This window comes from Eleutherodactylus coqui, chromosome 13, assembly GCF_035609145.1.
Source record: "Eleutherodactylus coqui strain aEleCoq1 chromosome 13, aEleCoq1.hap1, whole genome shotgun sequence".
NCBI lineage: Eukaryota > Metazoa > Chordata > Amphibia > Anura > Eleutherodactylidae > Eleutherodactylus > Eleutherodactylus coqui.
Window position 1 is genome coordinate 88,570,595 of NC_089849.1, and position 17,337 is coordinate 88,587,931.

Here is a 17,337-nt window from a genome sequence, read left to right on the forward strand (position 1 = left end):
TCTCCACCACATGGAGTGGAAATTCTCTACCATGAATGCACAGCACTTTTGAAAAGCGCTGCTGACTCTAAATCCACTGCAAGTCTATGTCTGCTGCTGATTTTAACCCTTCAAATACAAGAGTGAAAAATTTGGTGCAGATTTGCTGCGGGTTTGCCACTGCGGAAAGCCTGCAGCAGATATGCACCGTGTGGTGGTGCCCTCAGACATGAGCATGATTGGGTTTGTACTCAGAATACTGTATTAATTATAGTTCTGGGTACTTCAGCTTGTGGCTTTGATGGAGCAAGCCTGTAGTACTTAGAATGACTGCTGTATATAATACAGACTTCTGAGTACAAATAGGATTGTATTCAGATTTCAACATTGAAGAGGCCACGGTCCCTTCAATCAGCTGATTTGTGCAGATTCCAAGCAGCTGACCCACACTGATTAGATATTAATGGCCTATCTTGAGGATAGTTTTCAGCTTTTAAATGCTAGATAAGCTCTTTAAATTCTATTTAACCTACAGTACCAGTTTCACACTAACCACTGTGGTGTGTACAATGGGGAGCTTGCTGCAACGTGCAACAAGCAGGAAAAGACCTGCACTCTCTGAGCTGTTTTTGAGGGGTGCCTGAGGAGCCATGTCACGGTGGCAATGAATGCAGTGCGCTGTATGTAATCTTGCGCAGAGATGAAGGTAGACAACAGGATATAGACAACTAATTGAATTAGGTGAACGTGAGACCAGTGCCTTACTTAAAAGGTCTTGGTAGAGAAATAAGAATAACACACATATGTACGTAAACTGCAGGCACACCATTTACTATTGAACGTGGCAGTCTGCATTAATATCAAACAGTAGAACTTACATATATACAGTTTAAAGCTTGATAAGTGGATAAACAAGCCCTGGGGAGGCAGCATATAAGATATGGGAAATCTATAGAGAGAGAGACTGACGAGAACTGAAAACTCCTATCAACCCCACTAATAGTGATTTGCCATTCCTGAAACAACTCACTCATTCATGAATGACATAACTGAATGGCTGTGATAAAATTTCTCCAGTACTCACTCATTCATGAATGACATCACTGAATGGCTGTGATAAAATTTCTCCAGTACTCATTCATGAATGACATCACTGAATGGCTGTGATTGGCTCAACAAGCACCGTCTGTGATTGGTTGGCGCTTGATCCAATTGCAGCGCTTGCTTTGCTGGAGGCAGGGTATTCAAAGCCCCATCACCAGAAAGAAGCTGAGATGTCAGAGCGGAGGACACTGCAGTTTGCCACAGTGCCGCTGGAGACCATTGTGAGGCATTGGGACGCCGCGGACCAGGCGAGTATTGATTTTTTTTTTAATGCAGGTTAGCTAAGTCTTATTTTCAGGGGAGGGGTTATATTTCAAGCCTCCCCCAAAACCCAGGTTAGGTACTATTATCGGGGAAACATGGTATATTTTATTACATATCAATAAGTTACTTTTTAAGGAGTGTCTGCTTAGCATTTAATGTTGTTTGGGCCTAGGTGGTTACTTGCACAGTCAAGGGCACTCTGACGATTGCAATATGGCAGTTACAAACTCTAGTGGTCAAACACCATGAAGGTCAGTAACACAGAATAGGAGCACTCTCAATTAGGCATACAGCACAGCAGTGCAATCTTCATACAGTGCATAGAGTATTTCACAATACATGGTATGCGGGGCTTAGTGGGCCGCCGTGGTTTTTGGTCACATCAGTCAGCCAGGGCATCACGGCTTTCACCCAACCCTAGTTCAGTTATCACGCTCGAAGTGATTTGTTACAACAGAGAATGACCCAAAAAATAATAGTGAAACACAAAGAGTGGTCCGAAAAATAATACTGCTACTCAGAGTGCCATCCTTATAATCACATAATTTGTGTAATTTACACCATTAATAACAATGCCAAATGTTTCCTTATAACTCTGACTAAATACTTTATTTGTCAAAAAGCAATCCAGCCCCTAGAAGAAGTTGTTGTTTTGCTACAGAACCCAGTATGCAGTTATATCTGTTGTACAGCCACTAGCTGGGATACAAGATGTGATACGGGTGGGCCTGGAGGCTCTAGTATCCCATTGTACCGCCTCTAGCTTGGATACAAGATGTGATACGGGCGGGCATGGAGTCCCTAGTACCCTATTGTACCACCTCTAGCTTAGATACAAAATGTAATACAAGTGGGAATGGAAGCTCTAGTACCCTGTTGTACCGGCTCTAGCTTGGAATCAAGATGTCATATGGGCAGGCATGGAGGCTGTAATACCCTGTTGGGTCTCTAGCTTGCATACAAGATGTGAAACAGTTGGGCATGAAGGCTCTAGTATCCTGTTGTACCACCTCTAGCTTGGATACAAGATATGATACGGATGGGCATGGAGGCTCTAATACCCTGTTGTACCACTTCTAGCTTGGATACAGAATGTGATATGGGCAGGGATGGAGGCTCTAGTACCCTGTTGTACCGCCTCTAGCTTGGATACAGAATGTGATATGGACAGGGATGGAGGCTCTAGTACCCTGTTGTACTGCCTCTAGCTTGGATACAAGATGTGATACGGGTAGGCATGGAGGCTCTAGTACCTTATTGGGCAGCCTGTAGCTTGCACGCAAGATGTGATAGAGGTGAGCATGGAGGCTCTAGTACCCAGTTGTACCACCCCTAGCTTGGATACAAGATTTGATATGGGCAGGCATAGAGGCTCTCGTACCGTGTTGTACCACCTCTAGCTTGGATACAAGATGTGATATTAGCAGGCATGGAGGCTCTAGTACCGTGTTGTACCACCTCTAGCTTGGATACAAGATGTGATACGGGTAGGCATGGAGGCTCTAGTACCTTATTGGGCAGCCTGTAGCTTGCACGCAAGATGTGATAGAGGTGAGCATGGAGGCTCTAGTACCCAGTTGTACCACCCCTAGCTTGGATACAAGATTTGATATGGGCAGGCATAGAGGCTCTCGTACCGTGTTGTACCACCTCTAGCTTGGATACAAGATGTGATATGGGTGGGCATGGAGGCTCTAGTACCCTGTTGTACCGCCTCTAGCTTGGATACAACACGTGATATGGGCAGGCATGGAGGCTCTAGTACCCTGTTCTACTGCTTCTAGCTTGGATACAACACATGATATGGGCAGGCATGACGACTCTAGTACCCTGTTGTACCGCCTCTAGCTTTTGTACAGGAGCTTCCACTGACATTAATCGTAGTCACAGGCTGCTTTTGCATCTACATTAGAAACCTCCATTCGGAGGTTCCATTGCAGATCCGGCACAAAATTCCTGAAGAAAGAAGTTCTACATGCAGGACTTTTTCACCCGGTAAAATGCCAAACAGATGAGCGGAAACCGAGCGGACCCCATTATAGTCGATAATGTTTAGCTCCGCCATAAGACAAATCCGTTCGGCCAGAGGATTCCCCATTCCTGCTCCCATAACAGAGCAGTCAAATGGAACCCCTGACGCATGTATATGAAAGCAGCCATAGGGAAACATTAGTTACTACATAAATTTCCACATTTTTAAAAAAAGTTTTTGTAAGACTAAGGCCGGCTACACGCGACTGGGTCAGCGTCCGCGTGTACCCGTCTTTTCACTTCTTCATCTGTATCGGGAACGGCTGCGGCAAACTGCCGTCAGACATGCGCAGTACAGATTTAAAAAAAAAAATGTTTCTTTTTCCCGCTCTGTAGCCAGGCAATGACGCTGGTGCCCACAACCTATCTGGAATGTCAATTGCAGATGGGCTGTGGGTCGGACGTAATCCGCACTAAAATAGAGCATGCTGCGATTTTTCCTCCGCTCGCGGAAATCGCAAGAAGCGTGTAAGAAAAAGCATTTTTGCTTTGCATGTTCCAAACAGTATTTGCTGCAGATCCTCGGTGCGGATGCCAACTGTGGATTCTGCAATGCATATCCCTTCGTGTGCAGCCGACTTATAGAACCAAATAATAAACCAACTCCAAAAATAAAACACTGGCTGAAAAAGAAAGCAACTTCAGCGCCGTCCTTCAGTGTTCTTTCCTCTGCACGCTGGTACACATGAGTGGTGCACAGCCTGGGGTGTAGCGCTGCTCCCTCCACCCTCACTCCCTCCCTCACTGTCACATCCTCCTCAGCTCTCTGGATGCTCTAGTCAATCCAGAGACAAGGATGCGAAGAGACTGCAAGATCCCCCTGCGAGGTAAGGGACACTCACTGCCGGAGCTTTGGAGAATTGTCACACAGTTAGGAAGTAACCAGAAAGACGTCTCACTGCTCTACATAGTGGAGATCTTGAAATATCTCAAGTGATTCTCAAGAGGTGACGAAAGTGATACATTGTTGGGTGGGTGACTGGTGGGTTTAGAAGAGGAGTTGAAGAGTTACAATTTTAGATTTTGATTACATACATCAATAGTTCCAACCGCATTTGTTGAGGGACTACTCATAGCTATGGGGGTGTATGGGGAGTATAGGAAAGGTCCGATGAATTATCTCTGACTATGAAGTGAATGTGAAGAAGTGGAGACAGTTGGGCAATTAGAGGAGGATAATACAGAGAGCTGCTGCCTGCTGAATATTTCATACTACTGGATTGAGTTTCTTTAGTGTACAATAAGGAATAGAAAAGAAGGTTCAAATTTGGGACATGATATGTCAATGTATCACAGGTAATGGGACCCTAACCCAAATGGCTAAATAGTAAGGACAAGTTAAGAAGTTTCTAAGATGACAACAAGTTCAATCTGATGAATGTTCCACCATACAATTAAAGGGCTCCTTCACACCTCAGTATGATGGGAAGATCTACATTTCTTCCGTATTTTGGACCCACTCCTTACAAAATACTGATGTGTGAAGAAGCCCTATAGGACTCTCATCTCTTGTCGGATGTTGAGGGCTGTACGACAACTCTCAATGCCACATGGCTACTTGAAGGCACAATGTTTATGTTATACTAGTGTGGCTGAATGAACTTACGTACTTTAGGTAGGGGAATCGGACATTGTTACTCCAGATGAGCAACAGATCCTCATAGCACAAAACTCGCTTGTGTCATGTCACAGATCTATATATTTAACCCCTAGTTAACCGCAGGTTCATGAAAAGTACTTTTTTCCTCACCTAAACTGATTTACTTGTTCTAAATCAGCACAAACTGCTTGCCTCTGTTCACACTGACGTTCGTCAGGGGTGCGGTATTGTTAATGTTGTTGTCGAAAATATTGCCATCCTGGTAGAATCCATAACAGATCCCATTAAAGTCAATGGGTACATATGTATATACAATGTCTATATGAGAATGGACATATGCTTACAAACATACAAGTGAAATATCAGCGCCTGCTTCCCCTTAACCATTAGTTTATTGTGAGGTTCCCAATGTTAATAATCAGTTGTTAACCCTTGCATGTGCATGAGCATTTTGGGCCTGAAACAATGCTTTCTAAAGATTTTATTTTCTTGGGGGGGGGGGGGGCATATTGGGGTTTATTACTATGTAAAATTGGAAGTAGTATCTTTTTATTTTGTAGGTTTTAAACAATATGTGAACCTTTTATAACATATGACATTGCTCTGGTGCTGATGACATAGACCCCATTTTAGTTGTATATGTACCTCCCTCCCTAAGCTTTACATCCAGCATCTGAAAATGGGGGGGTGATGATCAATTTACGTCACATTTTTATTGAAGGTACAACATCAGATTGGGCCAAGGAAATTGGTAGTCATAGCTAATTATTGTACGTTGTCATACAAACATATTAATGTCTGAGCTCATGACGCCAATGCAAAATGCATTGCTATCATTTAGGATGTTCAATACTAGTGCATGTGCATAGAGACGCCCTTAGTGTAAAGAGCACCCTTTGCGGAATTTCTTTTGACGCTGCTCAACAAAAGGCTTGAGAAGACCAACTAATGATATGATTTAGACCTGTGTTTGTCGGCCAGCATTTATCTAAGGATCTGTTGGTAGTACTCCAATACTAGAAGTTTTAAGTCCCCCAACAGCTCCTTAGATAAGTGTCGGCCAAACGCATCAATTATGGCAAGACTAGCTGACCACCTAACGTGTAAAAAGGCCTTCTAACTCTTGCCTGACAGCAGAGAGAAAAATTGGGCAGTTGGATTTCAACATGCCCAACCTTTTGTTCTCACAGGAGATAAGCTATTGCCAGAGATGTCTGACACTGACTTACTCCTTTTCCCCATTCACAACAAATGCATACTAGGTTGACCCTAGCGTGCATGTATATGAGGATTTAGGAAGAACAGATTTTGGCTGCACACTCCAGCTATTGAAATGTTCAAAGGCAGACAACTAGATAATACACAAAAGTGTGTACTGCAGTACCCAAAACGATTAGCAAAATTCAGACCCCTAAATAAATTCAGAATCCCAAAGTAAAGAGAATATACATTTCAGACCAAACCCCCTAAAAAAATTCTGATCCAAATCCCTAAATTAATTCCGACCGGCAGCGCAGTAGCACAGAAGAGCAGGCGGTCAAGAGAGGGTGAGCCATGTGATGATGTAGGCCAACATGGCATCGCCTTTATAATGGAAGAGTCAAACACCCTATGTAGTAGCACAGCTTTACACCCCAAAGGTCAGACCTTCATGTGGATTTGGGAATTTTTGAAATATTTCTTTCCTTTTTTAATCATAGTATTTTTTGTACACTGTTTAGGCTCTTGTTAGCAGGAATACTTCATTTCCCGAAGTCTTTATATAGTGTTTATGTCACTAATAACTGGGAATGTCTATTAGATAATTCTTACCAGTGATCTGTACACAGGGACAAACAGTGAAGACATCTTCTGCTCTCCAGCTCTCTATGCCTCAGGGAATTTTTGTGACACCATCAATTATGGCACTGGTTTCCCTTGAAAAAGCTCAAATACAGAAGTAGCACTTGGGAACAGAGTGTTCAGTATTAGTCCTGTATTCATGATTTGTAGTGATTGGGAACTGAAATAATGAATTCCACACTATAGTGAATGCAGGAGCACATATTGCTATCAAACACAGCCAAGCTTTGACTGGCCCACAGGGTAACCCTCGGAGGGCCTTGAGTCAGGGTGGGCCCCCAGCCCCACACCTGAACTGAGCACAGAATCTGCACATATTGTGTGAATGGCAGTCTACCATTCACACAATATTCTCCTTATGCTTCAGTGGACACAGAGCCACATGCAAGTGCAGCCACCTTTTTCCTATAGAAGTATGTAGAGAACAAAGCTGTGAGGAATTTGTGAATGGGGATCAGGTAATATTTGCATGTGGCTCTAAAGTAGCCCCCCCAGAATGAACTTTACTGGTGGGCTGTGGGCATCCCAGGCTGACACTGAACACAACATCTGAATTAATAACTAATGGCATGGAAATGTTAATTTATATGGCACCCAGTGAACTGAATTGGTCATACACATACCACAGATACACATACCAGGTTGACCAGATCAAGAACTGCTCTTTGCTACACCTTACTAGGCTAGTAGAAGATGGTGGGGGTCTCGAGGAGAGAACTCTTTCATTGAATCAATATGTTCTTTTAATACTAAAATATTAGGGGTTCCCAGAAGGCTCGGTGACCGGGGATTATTCTGAAGGAATTTTATTTCCTGAAATGAGGAAAATTGGCTTCTACCTCATTGGTGTTCTTTGCCTTCCTCTGGATCCACATTTCAGGATAATAGGCTGAACTAGATGGACATATGACTTTTTTTCAACCTTAAATGCTATTTTACTGTGTTACTATTAAAACAACCCTCTGGTTTCAGGACACGATTCTGTCCCTATATTACCTGCAGTTGTTCTTCTCTGATCCACCAGTTTAAGCCCATTTTCAGCTGTCTAAGATGGCTGTATCAATTTTCTAACTACCTAATGTACACTGTTTGCTGCTCTCTGATTGGCCAGTGCTGATCACATGTACAGCTCTGGCCAATAAAATAGCAGGTATAATACATTGGTAGACTAACCCTAGCAATGCACTGTGGGAATTAGGTAGTCTGAAGTTTGTGTCACCATCTTGAACAGACAAAAACAAGACCCAGAACAGGCAGATCGGAGGTACAGCAGGGAACAACACAGGTAATGCCGTGATCCCCCTCCAGTCCTGGAACATAAATTTGTCCTGAAACTGGAAGATCACTTTAAAATGAGTTGTAAACTTACTAGTGTAGACTCAGGAACCCCTACTCAGCTTTGTGTCCATTTGACTTGACTAATAGCTTTCCGTATACAGTACAGTATATGCATTATGTTTTTGGCTCTCCCACTGAAATTAATAGGAGTGCAATGGTGGAATGGAACTGTTACTGCAGCTCATGGACCTCCATCAATACTATGTATAGTTTGACAGTAGACTTGTAAGGGGGTTAACCCTCATATTTTTCCCTTTTAAGTTAGATTGTGTGTGTTCTCTTTTAAAACTTTATTGTTGCCCTCTTTGCAATGCCCTACAATTGTTGTGCACCTATGTCAGCCCTTATGATGTAATGTGCTGGTGGGTCGTTGTGCAGTGAAGTTGCCAAATGTTGTCAGTTTTGCTGGGCAGCGGCAAACATGGTTTCATGGCTGCCAGCTAGCAGGAGGAGGAGGAGAGTGTTGAGCATCAGCACTTGCCCACATTGAGTAGTTCCTAAAAAAAATGGTACCCCTTCTGTGTAGATCTTGAACTTGGACTGCATTAGCAACACTGGTCGAAGGACCATACTCTTGGGTGAAGGGTATTGTTCAACATGCACACTGTACACTCACCACTATGGTTAGTTGGGCATCCTTAAAAGGTAGTAGGGTAGCGATTCCGATGATCCATGGAGGCACAAAGCAGCATCCAAATAAGTGACTGGTGCAACACTGCACATGGCGTGAAGGCAGGGCAGGCTATATCTTCACAGAGACCCACAGCGGTACAGGAGGACAGGCAAGTTTTAAAAGTCACTTTTCCTGCAACCCAACTCTGGTAGAACCCCATGCCTATTGTGAGGGGCCCAGTATATAGACTGCTCAGTAGTTATCATGCAATTGTTAGACAAAAACACAATTTGTTCTATTGCCACAGTCTGTATCATCCTACAGGTGAGCCCCCTTTTGCAGGCTGAAAGTGTAGTTGGAAGATGACTATATGCACCTCATGTTTTTGACGATGTTCTTGGAGGAGTGTGCAGGAAGTGGCATACTGATTTAGATGTTAGCAGAGCCCACACAGAACTTCTATAAATGTGGGAAAATCTATTCTATGATTCTAATTTGCTCAGTGTCCATGCTCTCTGCACCCCAGTTCTTTTCCTTGAAGTTCTGCTCTCCAACACTGCCCTTCTGCTGGGGCCCCGGGTGCACCCACCTTCTGGTGCATATGTTGGCTCCTGGTACTTAAAGGTCCAGGACGATAATGCATTTCTGCTCTAGTCAATACTCTGCTACCCTAGGCTTCTTAAGGACCCTACTCCATTCCTCTGTTTCTAGTAAAAATTACTTTTAGGTTTCAGCACTGTTAAAGGGGTTATTCTGCCCTAATATCCTCCTATTGATCCGCCTTTTTCCTGACCTAGAATATCGTTTGTCACTTCCTTAACCTTCCACCTTTCTACTGTTGTGCCTGAACTTTGCCAGCTGCTGACTGCTGCCTAACTATCTATGACCTCTGCCTGCCAACTCGGTACTGCATCCTGGTGTCATTTGCTCAGCCTCACATCAGCTGCTGCTAATACAGACTACTCCTGGGATAGCGACCTGTGGTTTAACTGCAGTGAAGTCCAGATTCCTGTACAGGGGCTTAAGGATGAATACATAGGAATACCTTAGACTCTACTTTTGATTTAGCCCAAAGCCAAATCCAGAGCAATACAGTGGCTCCATATCATCTACGATAGGTACATGACAGTTTGCTCAGGCCATGGACCCCACTGGCATTTCTCTTCCAGATGTTTACGAGCTGGCTCGCAAATTATTTCAAACATACCCATCAGGACCAACTGTTCTCAGTTCTGCAGAACATCTTAACTCATTTCGACACCTTGACACCTTTTGATCCTACTTCCTCTTCACCTGGTTCATCATAAATACCATTGCCTTTTTCACCTCAAGATCTCATCAGTCCTGGCCTACATTAACCTCACTATGACAACAATCCCAATAGGTGTACAGCTTTCTTAAATTAATGTACCATCCACTTTGAAGTTCCTTTTTTTTCATTTAAGCCTAAAGAAGAACTCTGCGTAGATTCGGAAGCTCACTATTATCTCCTTATTGTGTGGAGAAACACTGCTTTACCACTCTGGGAATTATCTAGTTATATCCATCTTTAACAGTTCCTACTTTTAGGAGAGCCTTTGAGGAACCTGTTTTGCTACCTCTACAACTTCATCTATCCTTTATTGGCTTAAATTTCATACAATTCCACAGCCTGGTCTAAGAGTTGAACTGGAGTAATGAAGCACTTATGGCAACTTTCTGGGAAGACTTAGTCAGGGTTATAAAAGACATATTGGCTCATTGACACTTGCCAACATCACCATACTTGTTTGCACAGAAGAGCAAATGCAGGTGGAAAGGTTCAAGCTTTCCAGAAGCAGAACGTCAATGCAGTCATAATAACCTGTACTTACACTGTGGAGACAAAGGTCATTTCTTGAAGCCGGAGAACTCCAGTGCCTAGGGCAAGTAGGAGAGGCTGCCCTAGGTAAAAGTTTTACCTATTACAAGATCATTATAACTATCACTGTGGCTAGTCTTAGAGCCTATTTTACAGTTGAAGATCAACTCCTAACTTCACACAGCAATCCTTGCTCTCCCAGATCCAGATTTCTGTGACTGAGTTGGAGAGGCCATTCTCCATTTCCTCACTTAGTGGCAAAGACTTCCCTGAACTCATTTATTACACCACTGTTCCTTTGACTCTGCAGGTAGGGGCACTCCATTGGGAACACGCTGCACCCTAATGGACCCTATCCAGTAATTCTTAAGAAGCTAACAAAGACCTCATTATACTGCTTTCTTAGATGAAAAATGGTAGTGAGGGTCTGTGTGCAAATCAGACCCCCTCCCCCCCAAGTAAGCACCCGTTGTTTATTATACCCTATTCCAGACTCTTCTTGAAAGACCCGATGAGCGCAGAAATTCATTTTATTGTTTTGCTTTTGCCATTTATGTATTTGCTGTACCAAGACCTCACAGAGTATCTTGGGCCTGTGCCTGTGGATGTCTCTTCGGAGTGGTGAACATGCAGTATCCCCGGGAATATCAATTCTATGCTAAATTAGAGAAATGCATTTTGGAAAGATCTCCCTAAGAGTTGTTGGGATATTTGATCTCCAGCCAAGGCCTACAGATGGCTCCAGAAAAAGCTTTTTGTGTTACTCCAATGGCTGTGTCCCCAAAGCCTGAAGGCAGTCCAATGTTTTCTTGGCTTTTCCAAGGTCATCACATCAAGGATTCATCAACTGGTGGAGACAAATATGGTGGCTTCAAAAAGCCAGCTCTATTTGGCACTGCTCAGGAGATAAAATATAGGTCCAATAGCCTTTCTGAGTTAATACACAAATGCTTTATTGAAGCCTCTACAACGCAATCAAAGAAATTTCAGACAGTTAACAGAGTTTGAGAGGGGGGCGCATTATTGCAATGTGAGAAGCTGGATGGTCGTATCAACGAATTGCCCGCCATCTGGGTTGTTCTGACAACATTGTTAGGAGGCATTTTCCAGCAGGATAATGCTCGTCCGCACAAACAAGGGGGTCACAGAAGTCTCCACAACATTCCCACACTTTCATGGCCTGTTCGCTCACCAGTTTTATCACCAATAGAACATGTATGGGACCATCTGGAACACCAACTTTGACAGCCTAGGAGTTTACACCTGTATACATCCATACCCGCCTGTATCACATCTTGTATCCAAGCTAGAGGCGTCTCAACAGGGTACTGGAGCCACCGTTCAAGGGGTCCGTTTTGCATAATAAATGATCCTTTTGATTTATCTTCACCCGTTTAGTTGGGGCCGACTCTCAAACACTTTACTGATCAGCCCTCTCCACGTGGTTCTGTTTTATACGGCTTCTTTCAATTTCATTATTTGCATGTTGGGGTCGGATTTGATAGTATCAAGCCAGCATGTTGTTTTTGCGGCCAGATCTTCTTTTGCCACTGACTACTCAAAGCATCATCATAATGCTTTGAGTAATTTATTAGAAATCAATGTTTCTAATGAATTAGCTCACATTATGTGTCTGAAGTACGAGAGCCTTTGTTTGCAATTTTGGCCTCCAATGAATACTTTGGTTCCATGCGTTCTAGGACTGCTTTGTTCGTGATCTTGGCATTCCAAAGAATTCATAAAAGTTTCCCCCAGCACCACAGTTTTAAAGAATCAATCTTCCTCCGGTCCGTTTTTTCAGTGTCCAACTTTCGCAGCCGTAAGTTGTGATTGGGAAGATGATTGCGTTGACTATCCAGCATTACGTTGAAATGCTTATATCTTTGCGTTTCCAGAACTTATCCATCCTTAACATTGCGCTGTGACCTAGCGCAATTTGTCGTTTAATTTCTGGTCCTGATTCTCCATTGCGGTCAATTTGCAACCCAAGGAAGAAGAAGTCTTGAACTGATTTGATTTCTTCATTGTTGATTTTGATTTTTTCTATGCGGGTACCGGCCATTGTCATGATCTTAGTTTTCTTGATATTCAAGTATAGGTTGGCTTCTTCACTTCCTTCCTCCCTTATTAGTTGTTCAAGATCTTCCCGACTTTCTGACAACAAGGTTGTATCATCTACATATATGACATTGCTGATGTCTCTTTCACGAATCTTGACTTTAATGATGGATTCGTCTAAATAGCCTTGTCTCAAAATATCCTCTGCATACAGGTTGAACAATGCAGGGATAAGATGCAGCTTTGGCTTATGCCTTTCCCGATTCTGAAACATTCCGTGTTACTGTTGGAGGTCCTGACTCTAGCCTCTTGGTTCACATATAATGACTTGCTCCAGATATCCTGGGACTGCCATTTGTCTTAGGCATGACCATAGCTTGTCATTTTTAATGCAATTGAAGGCTTTGCTGTAATTGATAAAGCACAAGTACATGTCCTTCTGGTATTCCTGTGCCTTTTCCATGATCCATTGGAGATTTGCAATTTGGTCTCTTGTTCCTCTTCCTTTGTGAAAACCAGCTTATGCATCAGGGAGTTCCCGTTTCACGATTGCCATCATGCGTTTTTGTATAATCTTTAGTAGTATTTTGCTAGAATGTAATATTAGGGCTATTGTGTGGTAATTTGAGCATTCTCCCAGGCTGCCTTTTTTAGGAAGTGGCCCGATAACTAACCTTGCCCAATCTTTGTTCACGATTTGGTATCCCAAATCTTGTGACAGAGTGCTGTTAGCATCTGAACTCGCGGAGGCTTGAGGAGGTCAGCGGGCATGCAATCATAGAATCCTAGAATGGTAGAGTTGGAAGGGACCTCCAGGGTCATTGGGTCCAACCCCCTGCTCAATGCCATATTACTAAACCATCCCAGACACATGTCTGTCCAGCCTTTGTTTGAACACTTCCATTGAAGATGAACTCACCGTCTCCCTTGTTCGATTCCAGGGACTTTCCAATTTTGGTAGCTGATTCACTACCCACTTAACTTCATCCTCCAGGATATCAGGCTCTAATTCTGTTAGTTCTTCTGTTTGTGGTTGATGGTTTCCACAATCGTTTATGTAATCAGTTATTCTGTATATTCCCATCATCTATGGTTGATTTGTTCAGGATCGTGTAATTCCTTGCCATTCTGATCAAGAAATTGAGGTTGCATTGCACGATGCAAAAGGAGGACAAACCTTTTTAACTTGAGTGAAGAGCTCTTTGATGTGTCCTTTTTTTGTTTGCTTCATTCAATTCCATGCATCGTCTATTCCAAAACCATTCTTTGTCTTTCCTCGCTTTTCGCTGAAACTGAGCATTTAGCCTCTGGAAATCATCCCTGTTTCCAGTAGCTTTTGCTTCTCGTCGCATGTCGGCAATTCAGATGGCGTCTGCTGATAGCCAGTTGTTTTTCTTGTTGCTTTTTTGCATAGTATTATTTTGTTTGCTCTTTCGATTCTAATGCTTTTAATTTCCTTCTGTTGGTCGTCTGCCTCTTTCTCAAAGGTAAGCAATGCAGAACAATTCTTTACTTCTACCGCACAAGCGAGAGGCATTGAGTCAGTATTGAAGTTCACTGCTGCTGCTGTTTTTCTATGATTGCAGAAACGTGGTTTGATTTTTGTCAGGAAGCAGTTGGTGGTCAGAACCCCAATCTCTGCCTGGGAACCTTTTCACTGCTAGAACTGAACTTTTCCACTTTGGGGGGCACAAGAAGTAATCAATTTCTTGGTTCGGAGGCGTCCAGGTCCACAAGCGACGTTTTGGTTGTGCGAACAATGTATTCATAAGTTATACAGTTTTCTTGGCAGAACTGGAAAAGTTGGTCACCGGCATAATTTCGTTCTCCAAAGCTGAATTTCCTTATTATTGGTGTTTCTTCTTCTGCGCTAATTTTTTTTATTGAAATCGCCAATAATGTAAAGAATGTTCGTTTTTGGAATTTGCTGCAAAATGTCTTGGACATCGGCTTTACATTTTTTGATTTCTTAATCTATTGCGTCAGTGGTAGGGGCATAAATTTGTATTTTGTGTGGCGCAAGATTTTCCATTGATATGGATGCTTATGATTCTATCACTTATGGCACGGTGACCATGGACAGCTTTGCTAATCTTTTTGTTCGCAATGAAGGCAACACCATTCCTTCGGATGTTTTCTTGACTAGTAAACCGCTGGTAAAGTATCTGTTCCCTGTCCAGTAAAGTTCACTGTTCCCTAGAAGGTCAATGTTTGATCACTGCATTTCATCCTTTATAAGGTCTAATTTGCCAATGTTCATTCCATGTACGTTCCATGTTCCAATTTTATGCATTTCAGTAAAGAGCGAGCGATCTCTTTTACTGCAGGCAACCTCAGCAGGCCGGCACCCGATGGGTTTCCTCTGTCTGTGTCACAAATTCCTAAGTTACTTGAAATACACCATTGTTCTTCCCCGATGACATTGTAGGTGTTTTCCAGTCCAGGGGGCCCACCTTCCGTATACCACGGGGTTGTGTTAGCAGCTAAAGACAGCGTTGGTTAGTAGCACAGCTATTTGCCAGTCTCAAGCCTGGAAAAATGGCGAGGAATGGAGAAAGACATGGTGACCTACTTCTATACACCACCAAAATACTTCATGGATTCGATTACTTCCTGCTGTACCATAGTCATCAACTGTCGTAGCATCCTGCAGACTTCAATATATTTGGGATTTGTGGAATGGGCTAGAGGTCTAGAATATATGCCTTGGTTCTGCAGTGTTAGCGACATCCCTGGTTGACAACCTGGAGCTAAACCAGTTGTTCTTTCTTCTGAACAACTTATTCCTAATTTATGGATGGCAAATATTTTTTATACTCAAATTGGACAAACATAACGAATGATATAGATTAGGGCGCCTTCATATCAGTATCGGAGGTTCTGTTTGGAACCTCCATTGCTGAATTCTGTTTGTCGGAGGTTCTGTAGCGCTATTTTATCCTGGACAATGTCGAATAACCAGACGGAAGTCGAACAAACTCCACGGGGTGCTGTTTAGTTCTATCATAAGACGGATCTTTTTGGCCAGTGGGTGCTGTTTTACTGCTTCCACAATGGAGCAGAAAAACGTAAGCCCTTAGCGCAGATGTGAACTGGCACTAAAGTGATATATGTCTATAGCGCAGTATATGGATATTAACACATCAGCAGCATTCTCTATGAGCTGTAAAGTGATGATGATTACAATCACAATCATTGCCCTGTGCCTGAGCAATAGGTCATTTTTGGTTTTAGTACTGTGCAAAGGTGCTATTCGGTTTTGCACAAGGAAAGACCAAAAGCAATGAGATGAAACTGAAAGGGAGGGGACACAAATTAGATATTAGACAGTGAGGCTGATCAATGAGTGGAACAGGTTACCACGGGAGGTGGTGAGTTCTCCTTCAATGGAAGTGTTCAAACAGAGTCTAGACAGATATCTGTCTGGGATGATTTAGTGAATCCTGGGGATTGGACCCGATGACCCTGCAGGTTCCTTCCAACTTGTCCATTCTATGATTCTATGTCCTGATATCCTGCTATAGTGTCTATAGCTTTCTTCTTGTCTACCGTTGTACCTGAACTCCACCAGCGCCCGTGTTCTGTCTGACTATGACCGCTGCCTGCCGACTTAGTACCACATCTTGGCGTGACAACCTGGGAATTCCAAACAGCGAAGTCAATGTCACTGTATTGAGGTTTAAGGGTGAATACTTGGGAATCCCTTATCCTCTGCTCCTGGGTTTATCCCAAATCCAAATCCGTACCAACACAATGGGTCCTCATCATCTACACTTGGTGTGTGGCAGGTATCTTGTGGTCTTGTTGTAAATTTGGCACTAGACACCTGATAGTCAGTAGTATTGTCAATCAATGTTCCTAGTCAGCCATGATCTACCCAGTGTCCACCTCTGGAACAATAATTGTATGCGATAAGACATGGCAGGACTTCTCTCCTGCCATGCCTTATCGCTTACTATAGCGATCACAGGCTTTGGCAATAGAGGACGCCGGTATCTGGCGTCCTGTTGCCATAGCAACCAGCCGGACTCTCGCGTTGTTATCGCGAGAGCCGGCTGGAGTCACAGAGGGAGCGCTCTCCCTCTGTGAACCCTTTCCCTGCTGCGATCTACTGTTGCAGCAGGACGCCGCCTACTAGTGACAGCCGGCTCCCGCTGCGGGATAGCACGAGATCTGCTATGATCTCGTGCTATCCCCATGACGTAAGGGTACGTCATTTTGCAGGAAGTACCCGCCTCCCATGACGTACCCTTACATCATGGAGCGGGAAGGGGTTAAAGAGAACCTATCAGTTTGACCATGCTTTCCAAACTGCCAGCATCATGTTATAGAGCAGGAGAAGCCGAGCGGACTGATATATAGTTTAATGGGAAAAGATTAAGTAGAACTTGTATTTTATTCATTTATATCTCTGCACATTCTGAGCTGAACAGTCCAATGGGCGGAGCCATCAGTGATTGACAGCTATTGGAGTGTGACTGAGCTGTCAGTCACTGATAGGACTGCAAATTGGACCTATATGCTCAGGATGAGCTGGGATTTAAATGAATAAAGCAGACGATACACTCAGACTTTTCCTCCACAACTATACATCAGTCCGCTCAGCTCCTCCTGCTCTATAACATGATGCCTGCAGTTTGGATAACGTGATCAAGCTGACAGATTCCC

The 17,337-nt window shown here is 43.4% G+C and overlaps 1 protein-coding gene across 1 annotated transcript in view; it reads left to right on the forward strand.

The window, feature by feature from the left end:
- Positions 1 to 4,130: 4,130 nt before the first annotated feature.
- RTN4RL2 (reticulon 4 receptor like 2) overlaps positions 4,131 to 17,337 on the forward strand; it is a 55,246-nt gene continuing 42,039 nt past the window's right edge. Inside the window, exon 1 of the mRNA XM_066588157.1 lies at positions 4,131 to 4,205. Within this exon, the coding sequence (XP_066444254.1) occupies positions 4,175 to 4,205 (31 nt within the window). The 5' untranslated portion in view covers positions 4,131 to 4,174. The remainder of the gene's footprint in view (positions 4,206 to 17,337) is intronic.